Genomic DNA, 17,108 nt, shown 5'->3' with positions numbered 1-17,108 from the left:
CAGGAAATGCTGTATAAAGAAAACAAAGTCAATTTGTTACTGCTTCCTGTAAGTTTAAAAATTACTAGATTGTGGTATATTTATGCCTGCAAACATAGAGTTTTAATTCAATACTGGATTGTAAATCAGCAGAAGTGACATATTCTGTATCCATTGGGCAGCCTTGCATTCAATAAAAATACTGGTAACAAAAATCCATATATTAAGACAAATTATCCAGTTTTTGTAGTAATTGCTAAAATGATACCTCAATGTGTTGATAAATCCTTTAACATTGTTCAATGAAACCACACACTAATTCACAGTACATTTAGACTTGAATGTTTGTGAAGGGTTTGCATTTCAGTTTATCACAGTCTCCTTTATTTTTATCTAAATAGGTGGTGGCACTTGCCTTATTACTGGGCTGGGATAAAGATGTATGATTTTGTGGCTGGAAGTCAGTGTTTGACAAGCAGTTACATCCTTACCAAGTCAAGAGCTCTGGAACTATTCCCTATGCTGAAAAAAGAAAAGCTTCTAGGAGCTGTTGTGTACTATGATGGTAACCATTTTAATTTAATTATGTCTAAAGGGCTTTAAATATCTGTCAAAGGGGAATCAGAGAAATAGACTTGGTGCTTGCACAAGATTAACATTAGTGGCTTTTATTTAGATTTTTTTTAAGCTATCGATATTCAAGTACTCGAGGCAAGTATTTTCACATGTTACAGTTATTGCATGTTAAAGTCTATCAGCCCTAAAGAATCTTAAGTATAATTTGTGTCAAGTACAGGCAGTCCCCAGATTACACAAGGGTTCTGTCCCTGAGGACTGTCCGTAAGACAATTTCTCTGTAAGCCAGAAACGTCTGTATTCTATAGTAACCCATATCGTATTGTTATACGTACATTTGCTATAAATCTTTCATTTCATTGAATAATACTACCCATAGTTAAACTAATGGAATGTATACTGTATCCAGTCATAAATGGAAAACCATGTAACATTTTATTATTATTATTGCCATCTTTAAAGTGCCTTAAAATATATGGGAGAATTTTCATGAAGTTGGATTTTCATAAGTCAGGTCATCCATAATTTGGGGAACTACCCCTGCACAAGAAATAAGAGTAAAGATGCCCCATAGAACATAAACTCTTGGGGATGAATTTTAACTCCTCCCCACACCCCAAAAAAAAGGATGGTTTGGTGCCAAATCAAAGAATAAACTTCCAAAGATCTGGATTTGGTGGTCAACCAGACCTAACTAATAGTTTGAGAATGTGCCCTTTTAACAGTGAGTCTGTCTGAAGTTGTGTTGGCCAAATATACCAGGCTTATGATACCTAGCAGCTGAAGGGAAGAAATAAGGGTTAAATCAATGATGTAAATGCCATTGTTTGTGCACTAGAGGAGCAGGAATATTTGCTTCGTACTATTGCAGATTATTTAGTAGATCTCCACCCCACTGCAGACGGGGAACTTGGAGGAGGTTAAGAAAGGGTTGCACCCTGACTGGAAAAACTACAGGAAACTCGGGGAAATCCATTCCCGGTTACTTGGCTTGACTCTCCTGTAAGAATTCATCTCTGGGCTAACATTCAGACCTTAGTTCCTATAACTTTTAGGAATCATTTTATTATTAAGAGATGGTTGAAAATTATGATGTGTTGCCAATCTGGAGCTTTTAGAAGCAATAGCAGACTTATTAGTCATAAAGTGGACTCCAGCATATGAGCACAAACAAGATTTAAGAATGTTTCCATTTCGGGACAGTGTTTAGGATAACAGAAACTCATTTTCACTGTCTAGGAAACTACTTTAAAATGCAGTTTGAAATTATTAAGTTAATTACGCTCTTATTGCCTACTTATTCTTCAGCAATATTCTTGGAATTAGATAATTTGCATCGCAAGATGGTTCTCAAAAGAGCAGTACCTGGCTGCAGTGCACTCTTTGCCAATATAACTTGAACTGATGATGCCAGATATCATAGCACTGAAAAGCCAATTGCAACAGGATTTGAGTAGATAAATTCTGATGATTCCTTGGACTATTCTGGTGGTCAGAAAATGGACTGCTTGATCTAAGGAGTTAGAAGCAGTAGTGCAACCTGAATGGTAGCTGCAGATGGGAGGGGAGGAAATGCATCGTGACATTTTCTCTGCTAATGCTCCATGCCATTCACAAAAGATTGGAATTGGGATTTTCAGGCTGGAGTGAGTTCCATAGATAGGGAATGCTGAGGCCATGAAGAAATCTGAGTCTTTCAGAAGTCTGGAAGATAGGTGGGGGAGCATGGAGTAGTGTGATAAGTGGGCAGGACAGGGATTGGGTGCTGATCTTTCGATGAGCTATGGTACGTGGAATAAAACTGCAATCATTGTCTTCCGTCACGGATGCCATATCCCAGCCACCTTGGCAGGTGAGACAGGTCCACAGATACATGATGTTAAACTGTGCAACTATGTGGTCTTTGTGATGTAGAATATTTGGGGTTGGAAACTTTGCTTGTGTTCATAGCACAATGAATTAAGATAAACAAGAAAACAGTTTGAGAAATGAGGAGAGGGATGGAGTTGGTGGCAGGTATATGAAGTCCATGGCAGAAGATGATAATTTTTAACTTCTCATTGTTTAGCTGGAGAAAATAGTAATTCACCTGACATTGGATTTAGATAATGCAGTCTGATAATACAAAGGCTGTTAAGAGAGGCGGACTCGGATATTTTCACCACACTTGAGGAAACTGACCTCAGATCTGCGAACTGGTTTGTTCCCAGGTCAAGCGTGGCACAGTTGCACAGTGCAGGGTTTCTCCATCCCATCCCAGTACCTGAATTTTTTTCCCCCTTTTCTGACATGGCCTTGCAATGGTTAACAAGTGTATCATCGTATTAGTTTTTTCTGAAAGCTCTCCTCCATTTAAGGACTGGGTTAAGTTTCAACTGAAATAATTTTATGGGAAGGGACTCTGGGGGAGGTGTCCTGACTCTGCATCCAGATGCATTGGATTTCATAGCGGAAAGGCACATGGGTCATGCCAGAATGTCCAGTGTGTCTGAATGTATATTTGAGTTGAAATCTTGCCCTGGTGAACGCGTGGGGGATGAGAGGTGAAAAACCAATGTCCAACCTAGCATAGATGGAATAGTTTAAGCTTTCACAGAAAGTTTTGAATACAAGCTCAAACATTCAAAGGCCAGATTCTAGTGCAAGAATCTACTTTTCTGCAGGGTAGATGTGCTCTATGTTGGCATAAGAAAAGCAAACCATATGTTAGTTGTTAGCCTGGGTGTATACAGCATGTCCCATTTAGTCAAGGTTTCCTTTGTAGCCGCAAACTCACTACTTCATTTCTTAGGGGTACTTGTCAAACTTCATTTAGCATTTGTTGATATCCAGATTCTCTTGGAAGGGAAAAGGCAACATATTTTTTTATGGAATGTGACTGAAATCTGAGCAGTGATCTGTCAGATTCATTCATGCAGCTGAAGGAATATTGAAGAAGACACATTATTCTGAAGCCATGGGAACGTTTCTTGGTATTTGGATGCGCTTTTCTTGGTAGATCAGTTCTTTATGATGTGGGGCTTAAGCAATCTTACAAGACAGTCTTCTTGCGTTTGTCAGGAAGTATATTCCTGTGCTTAGATATGTGCATTGGAGCCTTTGGGTTGTCTTCTTGTAACAAAACAGAAGCACTTTGCATTCCACAACAGTTCACCAGCCCAGAGGAGCCATCCCCACCAGCATGCAGATGATAACTGTGTCTCCCGCTGTACCTGCAACAATTTAATTGGACAAGTCAGCCCAGTCAAGCATTGCAGGCTCATGACTTGGAGACATGAAATTCATTGTCATTATTGTCCCTGTCATTTTAGATCGTTTTATTCCAGTGCAGAATTTTCTTCACTTCAATGCACACTCTTCCTTTAGGAAATGGGGATTATGTCTGAGGCTGAGTGGGGGCAGGACACTGAACTACACTTACCTCAGGGGGAACTGCAGATTAAATTGGCTTTGCTCACTGACTTGATGGCTGTGTGTGTAACCGTGCTATATGTTTTGTTAGAGTGCTGCATGAGAAATCTTTGCTATCCGGCTTACTGAACCTTTAAATATCTTCAGTTTTATTTATTTAACAAGATTACTTGTTCGAATAGTATGACCAGAGGTTAGCGATTTGAATTTTCTGAAAAAGGAGCAGAGTTCGTGGTTTTCAAGGTTTATAACTTTAATTGGATAGAAGTATAAAATAAGAAAAAAAAATAGTTGCGATTTTAGTTTGAAATGATCATTTGGTAATTGCTTATGGGTTACAGACGAAACTTCCAATTTTGGCATTTGAAGATTAAAGTGACTCTAATCATTGACTCTAATGTATTTGTGGAACAAATGGTTAAGAGGATTTAAAAGTATGCACATCTTGTGCATGTTGTCGTAATTCAAGTCCACGTACATTCCTTTTGCATCTTTTCCATAAAGAATTGTGGTTATTAAAAGATTAATTGAAAGGCTGCAACAAATTTCAATCAGTTTAACAGAAGGGCTCAGTCCTTTGGTCCAATTAGTATTTCTTTCTATTCTGAATTAATAGCTGAAAATAATTTTATGCCCTGCATGTTAACTGAGTGTTGTAGCAGTTGGTATTACTGGCTGTTGATTGCAAAAACTGCCCTTCATCTTTCTTGAGATGGTTGCTAAAATTGCTGTTAGCTTGTGGTAGCATTAACCTTATTACCAGTTCCTAGCCCCTAGTCATTATAAATTCAGGGCACACAGAGTCTGTGCCCCTGCAATGCAGAACAATTTTGCTCACAGCACAACATTCATGATTTTAACTTCAGTCGCAATAATAAATAGAAGAAATCCCTCAAGACACAGACATTAAATGTGATTAATCATCTCCATTCTCTGCTCTCTTTTATCAGGGATTTTTTTTGCAATAAATCTTTAATGATGTACATAAGAATCACTTCCTCATGAAATTAGGCTTTGTTCATTTGTCACCTTTTAAAACCCTTACTTTAAATTGAAGAACTTATGACCTTTGACCTGGGATCTAGATCACTGCTGATTTTCTGAAACTGGGAGCATTTGTATATAAGTCACAATGCAAAATTGCTGCTTTATGGAAATCCTTTCATGTTGTATGAATTATAGGGGATGTTAATTAACACTCTTGAGCCTTTAAAGTGGAGAGTGTTGTAAATTAGTCTTAGAATTATTGTTCTAAGTCTTGGCTGAAAATGAGATATATCAAATCTGACAGGGACAGATGTGACAGATCTGTTCTGACACACTTCCATACCACAAGTCAGTGGCTTGAGGTGACTCATGCTTTCCCTCGGAATCTGTCCCCTGCTGCAGGACAACACAATGATGCACGAATGAACCTTGTGATCGCTCTCACTGCTGCCAGGTATGGTGCTGCCATAGCCAATTACGTTGAAGCGGTGAAGCTCCTGAAAAGCACAGATCCAGACACCGGCAAACAATATATATGTGGTGCTGAGTGCAAGGATGTTGAGACAGGTAGGTATATATCACCTTAAGGAATGTTAACTGTTTCAGCACCAGTGCCTGTATTTTACTTTGAAGTAGTTGGGTCATTTTAAGGGCATTCAACCCAGTAGTTTTTATTCATTCTAATTCACAATAATGCATTCTGTTGTTAAAGGTATTGAGGTACCTGCATAATGAAAGAAAGGAGGTGACAGTAACTGAGGACTTGAACTTGTCGAAACACATTTTTAGCTGAAGATTGGGCCAGTAGACAGTTCGGATTTTACCTTTTCTTGAAATAAATATTGTTGTCCTATTTAGATTGCATAATAAATGTAACTGAGGGTGAAAATGTAGAGACATATTGCACACATAAAGCACCCTTATTATGATTCCTTGTTGACAAAGCACTTTGGAACATTTTAGAATTGCAACTGCTGTGGTTATGTCCCTGCCAGGGGAATCCAAGTGTGACCTAAGGGATCATCTCCTGAACCCACAAAGAAAATTTACTTCATCTAGCTTGAGGGCCTCTTCACCCTTATCAGTAACTGCCCCCTGTTTCGGGCAATTGGAAAGCCATGGCAGCTTCCTCACTCAAGACCTGATTCAAAAAAAATACCATCTGGTGCCACATTAACATCTTTGGACCCTAGACATGATTTTTGTTCAAGCACTTGCCCAAATTCAGCAAGCACATCATTCTGCAAACTGGTGATTTGGGAGATTGACAGTGATGGGGTGGGAAAGTTGCAGCCAAAGGAAAAGTGCTGGCCAGAAATTCAGCAGAATGAGGTTCTGATTTTTAACCTAAATTATGCAGTGGGTCACAAGTCAGAAGAGATTCTAATTAACTCTTCTTGCTGCAAGAGCAAAATAAATGATTCATTCTGACAAAAACATTGACCTGCCATTTCAGGTAACCTTCAGAAATCTTGCTGTGCATTTTGGGAACAAATCCATCCTATTCTAGCTCTTTCTGTTGTCATGGACATTAGATCCAATTGTCCTATTCTCTCAGCTATACATTTTCAACTCTGACAAAGGATCTTCAATCTGAAACAGTGTGTCTATTTCCATAGATGCTGCCTGACCTGCTGAGTGTTTCCAGCATTTTTAGCTTTTGTTTCATATTTCCAACGTCTACAGTGTGTTTGATTTTTTTTAAAAGACAGTTGCTTTTAAAACCACAAAGATTTTGGCTGGCGCAGGATGCGAGGATGGGTGCTGCCAAGCCCGAGTGACATAAATCTCGAGATAGACCTGTGATTTAAATTTGTTGATGAAACTATGTCTTTGAAACTATGTCTTTGAAACTTTAGCAGGCATGGGAAACCTATCAGCTGAAGGGAAGTTAGAATAGTCAAACCTAGTTGGTGAGGGACTTTTCATCGCTGTTGATAGGCCAGGATGTGTGTCCCTCTTTCCCACCTTCACTGCAATCAGACAAATGTAACTCTCCTGTCCTCGCTATATTCAAAATCTCCAGGACTTGCCTGCTACAAATCCTTGCTGGCTCTCTCTGGTTAATGGTAGTTTTCAAGGTGAACATCCACTCTTATTAACTACAGAACAATGATTTTTCTGACAACAAATATTAGGGTAATACTCTATAATTCCCTGGTTTCTCTTGCTCACTTTTCTTAAAATAACATGGTGGCATGCAGGATTTTCCAGTGGATTTGAACGGTTCCTGAATGGTGATATTTTGGAAGATTATACATGGGACATCTACAATAAACTTATCTACTTCCTTTTAAGCTCTTGGGATACAAACCATCTCGTTCTAGTTATTTTTCATATTTTATTTCTGATGATTTCTTCATCACATATTTTGCTTATACTGAATCAAAAGACACAAGTTTTTAGTTTCCTCGTGATGTTACGTATGCTAGCCATTTCCTCTACTATGAATAGTGATGCAAAGTAGCCTCTTAGCAAGTCTGCAGTTTTGAGTTTCATCTGTAGTATCACCCTTTTCCATTAGGGCGTTGGATTGTTACTGATCATCTCCATTTTGTTTTACATGAAATTGTAAAATGAGATTGTGTTAATTTTGATATATTATGCAAGTTTTTTTTCATATGTCTCTTTTGTAACCTCTACTAACTTTTTGGTGATGATTGTAATTATCTAGGTTGTTTGAATCTATGATGGATTTTGCCTTTTTTTTTTGCTCTTTCTTTAGTCTTACTTTATCCCCTTTGGTTCTGGTCTGTCAGATTTTAATTTTTGACAATTTTCTCATTTACTCTGCTGTTGCTTCATCTGTTAACAGATTGTACCAGATTATTGCAGATAATCTTTCTCAATACGTGCAACTACTCTCTGAATCAAGAATATTTGTAATTGTTTATCAACCATTCAAACAATAGTTAGATATAAATATATCATTGTCACTGGAAGTTAAATATCCATGCATCACTAATCTGGCCCATTCAAAAAGATTTGCGGGCTCTAGCACCAAGTATCCTGACCACACTTCAGAAAAACATGTTCGAGGGATTCAGCAGGTCAGGCAACATCTATGGTGAGAGAAACAGGGTTAATGACCTTTTCACCAGAACTTTACTACCTTTTTGCCATGTGACATTTTCTATCTTTTCAGCAAAGAAGTAGTCTACTTAACCCAATCTATCTGAAGGTTAAAATTCCGAATTGAAATCTGTCTTTGCTTCATGCCTGTCTAAATTATGTAGTTGTGTATTTGGCCATTTTATTGTTGCTACCAATGGACCTGGATACAACTCTCACTAGAGTCCAGTCATTCCTTTATTTTTTAGTTCCATGTATAAAGCTTCCATTTGCATTGTTACCTCCTTTCATTCTTTCTTATCATTGATAATTTCATCCTTCACCAATGGTGCTCCCTCTCTCACCTCTTTCCCCCCCCCCACCTCTCTCCCCTCTCCCCCCCCACCTCTCTCCCTTCTCCCCCCCCCACCTCTCTCCCTTCTCCCCCCCACCACCTCTCTCCCTTCTCCCCCCCACCACCTCTCTCCCTTCTCCCCCCCACCACCTCTCTCCCCTCTCCCCCCCACCACCTCTCTCCCCTCTCCCCCCCCCACCACCTCCCACTTTCTCAAACATTTCTGTTGACCTTATTACCTGGCATATGTAGATTCCAAATTGTGAATCCAACTCAAACATCAAAATACTTCCCTTCATTCTTTGCTTCCTCTGGATCACTTCATGTTCCCAGGTACCATGATCAGGAATTCAGCCATTGCCATCCATATACTCACAGATAACTAGTACATTGCACCTGTTGGTTAGGATTGGTTGTTACAGATCCTCATTTTCTATGTCTCGTCTGTTCCCATTACCAGATATTATCAGTCACACAAATATTATTCTGGTTTTCTGCGTTTCTGTGAGCTGTGACCAAAGTTTGGAACATGTTACTTAAAAACCATGTTGGGATATCTCCGACCTACATTTCATCTCAGACTTGAGTGGAGAGTTCAAGGCAGAGACTTCTGTTGCAGACACATTCACTAGAATTCTCTCATTGGCAACACACTCCCACAATCTGCAGTTATATATGCAACCTAGTCTGCCATTGTTGTTTATATTTCACTTTTAAGTCAGCTTTAACAGTTTTTATATTAAGTGTACCCATTACACTGAGGAAAATTTTAAATGATTACTGCTTCAAGTTAACACAAACAAGGTAGGCTAAATAGCTTACTGTGCCATGAATTTTCCATGATGCATTGAATCTATGAAATTGCCTTAAGTGTTGTAGGCAATTTCCTCTCCCTCTCAGCACCGAATTTCTTCTCTGACCAGATTTACAAGTTTATACTCTGTTTAAAGTCCATGTGGTTTGCTTATTGCAACTAATCAGGAATTATTTCACCTGTGGGTTTGATCACAGAGCTGTGAATTTGGCTGTGCCGCTGGTGAAATTGACAAGATTACCCAATGGTTTGTGACTGAGATGTAGACTGGTTCTGAATAAGCTGCTGAGTATGTTACAGAGTCAGGTTTATTATCACTGACATACGTCATGAAATTTTTTTGTTTTGCGGCAGCAGTATCGTGAAAGACCTAAAAGTTACTATAAGTTACAAAAATAGGTAAATAGTGCAAAAGAAGATTGAAGAGGTAGTGTTCATGGACCATTCAGAAATCTGATGGCGGAGGGGAAGAAGCTGTTCCTGAAACGTGTGTGTGGGACTTCAGGCTCCTGTATCTCCTCCCTGATGGTAGTAACATGAAGAGGGTACGTCCTGGGTGGTGAGGGTCCTTAATGATGGATGCTGTTGCCTTGAGGCACCGCCCCTTGAAGATGTCCTCGATGGCAGGGAGGGTTGTGCCCATGATGGAGCTGGCTGAGTCTACAACCCTCTGTAGCCTCTCTCAACCCTGCGCATTGGAACCAGTTGGAAGAGTGAAGAAAGTCTCTGCAATTCACCTTCTACAAGGTCACTGCCATGTGTTTGATCTCATGGTGACCATTTGCCTAATGGGAGGAGTGGTGGCAAAGCCTGGAAAGTTAAACGTAAGCTGATACTGAGCAGCTTCCACAACGGAAACTACAGCCACCTGACTTGATATCTGCTTCCTTCAGCATGGGCATTTTGTGGCTATAGTGTGCATTTTTCATTCAGTAGCCCCAAACCAGTTTATTTTGACAGCACAGCCCTTCAGGGCAATCTCCGAGAACAAAGCAAGACCACTAACGTCAGGGGAAAAGCATAGCTTCCTGACTTGTATGTTTGCTATTGTTCCTCCTTTGGCACTGTGTCAGAATCCTAGAACTCCATTCTTCACAGCACCTTGGGAGCACAATTGTTGCAGTAGTTCCCTGGGCCATCCTACTCAAACATCAAAATACTTCCCTTCATTCTTTTCTTCCTCTAGGTCATCTCATGCTCTCAATCATCATGTCTCAGGGAAGTACAAACAAGAAATAGTGCAAGTACTCGTCAGATCAAGCAGTATCAAAGGAGAGAGAAGTACAGTTAATGTATCAGGTCAATGGCTTTGTATCTGTTCTGATGAACAGAAGTTCAATGACCCAAAACATTAAGTGCTATTTAAAGGATTTTCTGTCATTATTTCAGATTTCTAGCATCCTCTGCGTTTTATTTGTTTCCTTAGTTAGAATTGCCTGCACCTCACAAACAAAGATGAAAACAGCAAAAGGGTGAAAGTTGAGCCAGAAAATTCACCCATGCCCACACGCAGTTAATTTGTCAGCAGCGGAAAAGCAAAGTCTTGTTGTGTTGTCAGCTGATTAACCCGAGATTGACATTTCCCCTCAAGCAACTGTTATCTTTTTTTAGCCAGCCACACAAATTGAATTCACCACATTATCTCATTGAACTTCCCAGGTGACTCATTGACCTTTTTATATTAGTCAGGATCCTTGGTGTGGGGATTCAAGTTTCAGCGAAGGCCTGACGATTTACCCAGGTTCCCAAAAAGAATAAAACTGTTCAGTAACACACTAAGAACTCGCTTGTCTACAGCATATGCAGCTTGTTCATCTGTAGTTTGAGGAATGATAAAATATTGGGTTAGAACTTGCCACTAGTGCTGAGTCATCCTGGCTCACCTATAATGTACAGCGACTTGTCAACATCGGGGCATCCTCAGAAGACATGTTGGTGAGTGCTGTCTTGACAGGACCTTGTGTGACCAAGAGGCTGGGCCCTTATTGGGAACATTTCATAAGTTTTCAAACAATTATTCAAAATTAAAAGAAAATTAAATCACTTAATAATTTTAAACAATTAATCAACTTCCAAAATGTAAATATGTTGAAATTTAGCCTTCTCCCACAGCATGACTGTTGGGGAACTTGGCAAGTTTGTGCTCCTTTGCCAGACTCCACATCAATTCCATCATTGGAGTACAGTGAGAAAACTGCCAGCAACTTTGGGACTTTTATTCGGCACAGGCATCCGGAGCTTACTGGCATGTGGTGGTGGTGTGGGACGAGGGTGGGGAGGTGGTGGTGGGGAGAGATTGAGGGAGAAGGACGGAATAAATGCTAGTGCAGAACCTATCAACGTAACACATTTAAGAATGGGTGTGGGCTATTCAGCCCTTTGAACCTGCTCTGCCATTTAGTAAGGTGTGAGTCATCTGATTGTAAATTCAACTCTGTATTCTCATCTACCCACAGTTACCTTTCACCCAATTGCTTATCAAATATCTTTCTCTGCCTTAAAGATATCCAAAGACTCTGCTTGCACTGCCCTTTAATGAAGAGAGTTCCAAAGACTCACCACCCTCTGAGAAGAGGAAAAAGTCTGTCTTGAATGAGTGACCCATTTTTCATTTAACACTGACCCCAAGTTCTACATTCTTCCATAAGAGGAAACATCCCCTTCTGGAACCCCTCATCAGGATCCAGTGGGTTTTTTTTTAATATCAATTCCACACTCACTCTTCCAAACTCCAATGGATATATCTAGCCTCACCAACCTTTCCTCATAAGACAGCCTGCACATTAAAGGTGTTAGTCTGATAAACACTTTCTGAATCACTTCCAGTGTATTTTACATCCTCAGATAAGGGATTTAGTGGTGTGTACAGATGCCCTACAATTGAGACATGACTCTGAGTTTTGTGTTTGGTTTCTCCCACCAAAAACAGTGTTGATGAAAATTTTAAAAATGCAGATGCTGGAAGCACTCAGCAGGAGCATGTGTGGGAAAAGAAAACCAGTTACTGTTTTCAACCATCCTTCATCAGAACTGGAAAAATGAGAAAACAAGTTAGTTAATGTAACTTTGTTATACTAACATTATTAGTTTTCTTGGTGTATTTTCACTCCAACCTGTTGCAATTCATTTACTGGGACACCTGGATTGTTTTGCATGTCAGAGCTCTGGGATCTCTCACCAGTTAGATAATGCTTTTTATTTTTCTTACCAAATTGGACCCATTTGGTATAATTTCCCTCATTATACCCTGTTTTGTCAGATCGTTGCCCTCTTATTTGTCCTATCTCTTTGAGTCTTGCATTTTCTTTGCAACCACCTATTTTTCTGTCATCAGCAAATTTAATAACCAATCCGTTTGTACCTTCAGCAAAGTCATTTATATGAATTGTAAAATGTAGAGGCCTCAGTACCAGTCCTAGTGGGACACCACTCATTTCATTTTGCCAATTAGGAAAAGAACCATTTATGTCTATTTTCTGCTTCCTGTTAGCCACTCAGTCTTCTATCCATGCCATTGTGTTACCTACTACAGCTTTTATTGTCCACAATAACTTGTGGCACTTCATCTAATGCCTTCTGGAAATTAAAGCATATTGATTGGTTCCCCTTTAGTCAAAGCACATGTTATTTGAAGGAACTGCGATAATTTGGTCGAATACAATTTCCCTTTGCCTGATTACCTTGATTTTTTTCCAAGGTGATTGCTGTAACTTCTAATGTTTCCCCATACAGATAGTAGGTTAACTGGCCTACACTTCTTGAATCAAACAGCACAGAAACATGCTCTTTGGCTCACCATATCTGCTTTTTGTCTCTCTCCCCTTTTGAATAAAGGAGTAATGTATTCTATTTTCAATCTAATAGACCCACACTAAATCTCGGGGACATTGGAAAATTAAAACCAATGCATCAACCATCTCAGTAGCCACCTCTTTTGAGACCTCGGGATGAAGTCCTGATGGTCCCGGAGAACTGATGTGACTTCACAGGAATTTTAAAAGCCAGTTGCATGTGGAATTTTCATTTTTTCTATTATATGATTAGCATAAAAATCTTCAAACTTTTTGTAATATTTGTGTAGCAACTTTAATTCTACATCTTTCAAAGCAAAAATACATTATGTAGCAGCTATCATTTCAAGATTGTTCTTAAATTATTTTGTACACTTTTACTCTAGAATTATTGGTTGGACTGCCTTATCAGTGTTGTTTTCTTTCGTAGGGGAATTATTTCAAGTGAGGGCCAAATGTGTTATCAATGCTACAGGACCTTTCACAGATACATTGCGTGAAATGGATGATAAAGGAGTCGGGAAGATTTGTCAGGCTAGCGCTGGTGTACATGTTGTCTTGCCTGGCTATTATAGGTAATAAAATAAATTTACAACCCCATTTGAAAATGGTATGTTGGCCTTCATTGCAGGACTTATTCCATATGAGTCATTTTATTAAAAGGCAATACTTGTACATTAGGCAGTAAATCATAGATTTTCTAACCAATCCACCTGCTACAGGTTGCCATATAATTTTAGATTTGTTTTTTTTGTTCTGTTTGTGAACTGAAAATGTGCAATTATAACATTATCACCAAATAATGAATAACAATTGTCCTCTCAAAGATCATCCAATATGAAATCAACATTTTATTGCACCTTAGTGAATTATTGATTTAGAGTTAGCCCTATATTGAAAATAACCTCCATTCTTGCCCTTGTAGCCCTGAAGCAATGGGACTGCTGGATCCAGCAACTAGTGATGGCCGAGTTATATTCTTCTTACCTTGGGAGGGAATGGTCATTGCAGGAACCACTGACACACCAACAGAGATTACGGCTAAACCCATTCCACACGAGGAAGAGATTAACTTCATTCTCAGTGAAATACGGAATTATCTGAGTCCTGATGTAAAAGGTAATTATATGAACTTTTCTTAATCTTAAAACCTCCAAAGCTAACCACCATGGCAGAAGCTTGTTGTTTGTGACCAGCAATAAATGAGTGCAAGAGTATTGCCTGTCAGATATAATCTGCTCCCAGTGTTAGCTCTGTTGATATCAGTGCAGTCGAATGACTGCAGGGAGGACAATATTCATTTGAGCACTGACATTATGAATATATTCAAAAACTAGTGGTATATTCATTGTCATAATTTGGGCAATGTGTTGATTATTACTGTTGCTCTTTGCATTAAATTGGTAGCACATTAATATAGAATCTGTAGATCATGATGTTGGCATAAACCTCATTACTAGATTTTCTTTGGGGATCCCACTGAAATGCAGAGAACGAAGTGAAGAGGGAGATTGGAAACCACCCACCCCTTTGCATTCCCTCTCTCCCCTCAAGTACCCCAAACACCATGACCATAGCGAAGCCTACTGTGGACCCACACTTATTAGACATACAGACCTCACTCCACCCATTAAGTGACTCAGGGGAACAAGGGGCAGTGCAGTGGGTATCTTTTGTACTACTTTAACTTGCTTAGAACAGCTCATATCAAAGAGGAGAGCTTGGATAAAGGTGTATATAATAAGACTGCCACCCCAGAGGGCAGACATTTGTCAAACCATTCTCTGAATATGGATTACCAGCATTTATTGCCTATCTCTGTCTCTGCCGAGTAGATGGCTTGTGGGGGGTGAGTGGAGACATCATTTCACCCAAATCATGAGAACCAAGAAATGAATGTTAAACACAAGAGAAAGATTGTTGGTGATGTATGTGCTGCATTCAACCTGATGTAATTGAGGGAAACCCCATCAATAGGTCAATCTTTTGTTGTTAGAAGATACTTAAGAATATGTAGTTCTGAAGTTTACTTAAATGTTTTGAACCACAGAAGTGCCTAAGTTTGTCGTGAGTCTAATGATAGAAGTTTTGAATTGTATAAATTTATTCTATCAATAGTGTTTAAACTTCAGTAATTAACAATATTTATAAATGAGCTCATATTATTTAAATAAACTGTGCCAGCCATATCAATCTGCTACAGACCCATATTATCCTGCATGCATTTATGCCAGGCATATCCACTGCCAGAGATTTGGACACATTTCAACAATTTAATTATAGCGTGACAAGAGCTATTTCTGGTAGCATGGTTTATAAATGCAGTTCAGTACTCTCGTAATATGATAAATGCCTCCTTTTAGATAGATCGACCAGTGTGGCAACAACAGCAGTATTTGAAATGTAGTCTAACTTCTTCTTCCAGTATAATTCTGCGGTGCTTATTTTGAAGAGGACATTAAAACATAAATCAGTATATTATAACTGCTTGTTGAATTATCTACTGTCTATTTTTTATTTGACTATTTCATATAAGGTGGAATGATATGGATAGTTTTAATTAAAAATGTATCTGTAACATATCCAGTTGATGTTATACTTGTGTACAAGCTAGAGTTTGTTGCTCAATTTTATGGTTTAATGGGGCAAATATGAAATTTGGGATGTTCCATGACTTCAGATACAAATATCTAATCAGCATATCAAACACAGTGTGTGACAAGAAGAAATGAAAAGTTAATGAGGCTCAGATCAGATGAGTGCTGGGTTAGACATCAGAACAGGGATGTTTGAGGATTGGCCTAAGCTCGCTCACTCATTTTTCCAAATCCCCACCTCTTTTAGACAGTGCTTGGTGTTTCAATACCTTTCAGATCACAATTTTTAACTGTGCTGTGGAATTTGGTGATTAAGATATGAGAAAACTGAAATCCTTTTTTCTGCCTCTTGTTTCTTTCTGTTGGAGAATATTCCATTTTGCATTTCTTGGATCATACTTTCATGACCTCTGACGTAAACACAATGAACTCCACCTGCCACAACTATGTCTACTCACTCAGTCTGTGACTTCAGTTTTCAGCTCTCCCAATGGCTCTGTGTACTTGGCTTTTTACCTTTGTGTCATCTGCAAACATGGATCTACAACTCCCTATTCCTCATGCAAATCATTGATATAAGTGGTGAAAAGCTTGGGGTCTAGTCCAAATCCCTGGGGTATAGCACTTGCCACATCCAGCCAATCGGGAAAAACCCTTTACCTCTATTCTTTCTCCTGCTTCCCAACCAACCCACATTACAGATTACTTGGAATTTCATGTACTTTCGTTTTTGACAATAACCTTTTGCATCAATCTTCTGACTCTATTAATGTGGCCGTTCTCTCCCACCTATCCCTTGTTACTGGCCTTTCCCCAGGATCTGAGTCCTCCTGCCACTTGTGTTTCTTCCCAGATGTCAGCCATTTTTTCAGTCTGGCCACCTGCTGGGCAAGTAAAACAACAAAATAATTATGGTGACTTCATGCCAATAAGGTTGCTGCATCCTCCGCTTTGCTGGGTTTTACAGCTTTTTCTGTCCACACTCACTGCCTTCCTGCCTCCTTGATTTTGAAGGTGGGCTCCAATAGTTTTGCCACAACTAATGTTTGTTAAATTGGTAAATCTAACATTACCTGGTTATTACTTGCTCCCTATTTAAATAATTGAGCTTCATTTGCAACTTTTCGGTACAAAAACACATTTTCTGAATCTCAGGAGCATTTCAAAATAATGGTCAAAGTATCTGCATTTTCCTCATCAAGATGTTCTTGCCCCAGATTTGTTTGCCTTGAGTCTCATTTATTTATATTAGCTCCAAGTTTCTTTTTGGCCAGCTGCACTTCATGGCTTATGAAATGGCACAAGATGCTAACACATGACTAGCAGGACAATTTACAGCTAACGTGCAGAGGATCCCTCATGGTTTTAACAGGGAATGATACAAAATAAACAAGAGTTGATATGGTATCTACTTTTGTGGTGCAGCATCAATTTTATTTGATAAGGGTCTTTTGAAAGCCCTTGGCATGTTTTGCAATTTTAAAAATACTATATAAATGGGGTTTGTCGTGGCAGTGAAAATTTTAATTCTACCCTCCTGCTATCTT

At 39.1% G+C, this 17,108-nt stretch overlaps 1 protein-coding gene across 4 annotated transcripts in view; it reads left to right on the top strand.

Moving 5' to 3' along the window:
• Nucleotides 1-17,108, top strand: part of gpd2 (glycerol-3-phosphate dehydrogenase 2 (mitochondrial)) — a 95,254-nt gene that overhangs the window by 53,247 nt on the left and 24,899 nt on the right. For all 4 annotated transcript variants that reach the window (XM_052027937.1, XM_052027944.1, XM_052027953.1 and 1 more), the window contains exons 6-9: nt 381-544; nt 5,356-5,520; nt 13,395-13,539; nt 13,890-14,083. In XM_052027937.1, the coding sequence (XP_051883897.1) occupies nt 381-544; nt 5,356-5,520; nt 13,395-13,539; nt 13,890-14,083 (668 nt within the window). The remainder of the gene's footprint in view (nt 1-380; nt 545-5,355; nt 5,521-13,394; nt 13,540-13,889; nt 14,084-17,108) is intronic.

Source organism: Pristis pectinata, chromosome 1 (genome assembly GCF_009764475.1).
Source record: "Pristis pectinata isolate sPriPec2 chromosome 1, sPriPec2.1.pri, whole genome shotgun sequence".
Taxonomy (NCBI): domain Eukaryota; kingdom Metazoa; phylum Chordata; class Chondrichthyes; order Rhinopristiformes; family Pristidae; genus Pristis; species Pristis pectinata.
The sequence above is the reverse complement of the archived record's forward strand: the minus strand, read 5'-3'. Positions and strand labels throughout refer to the sequence as shown.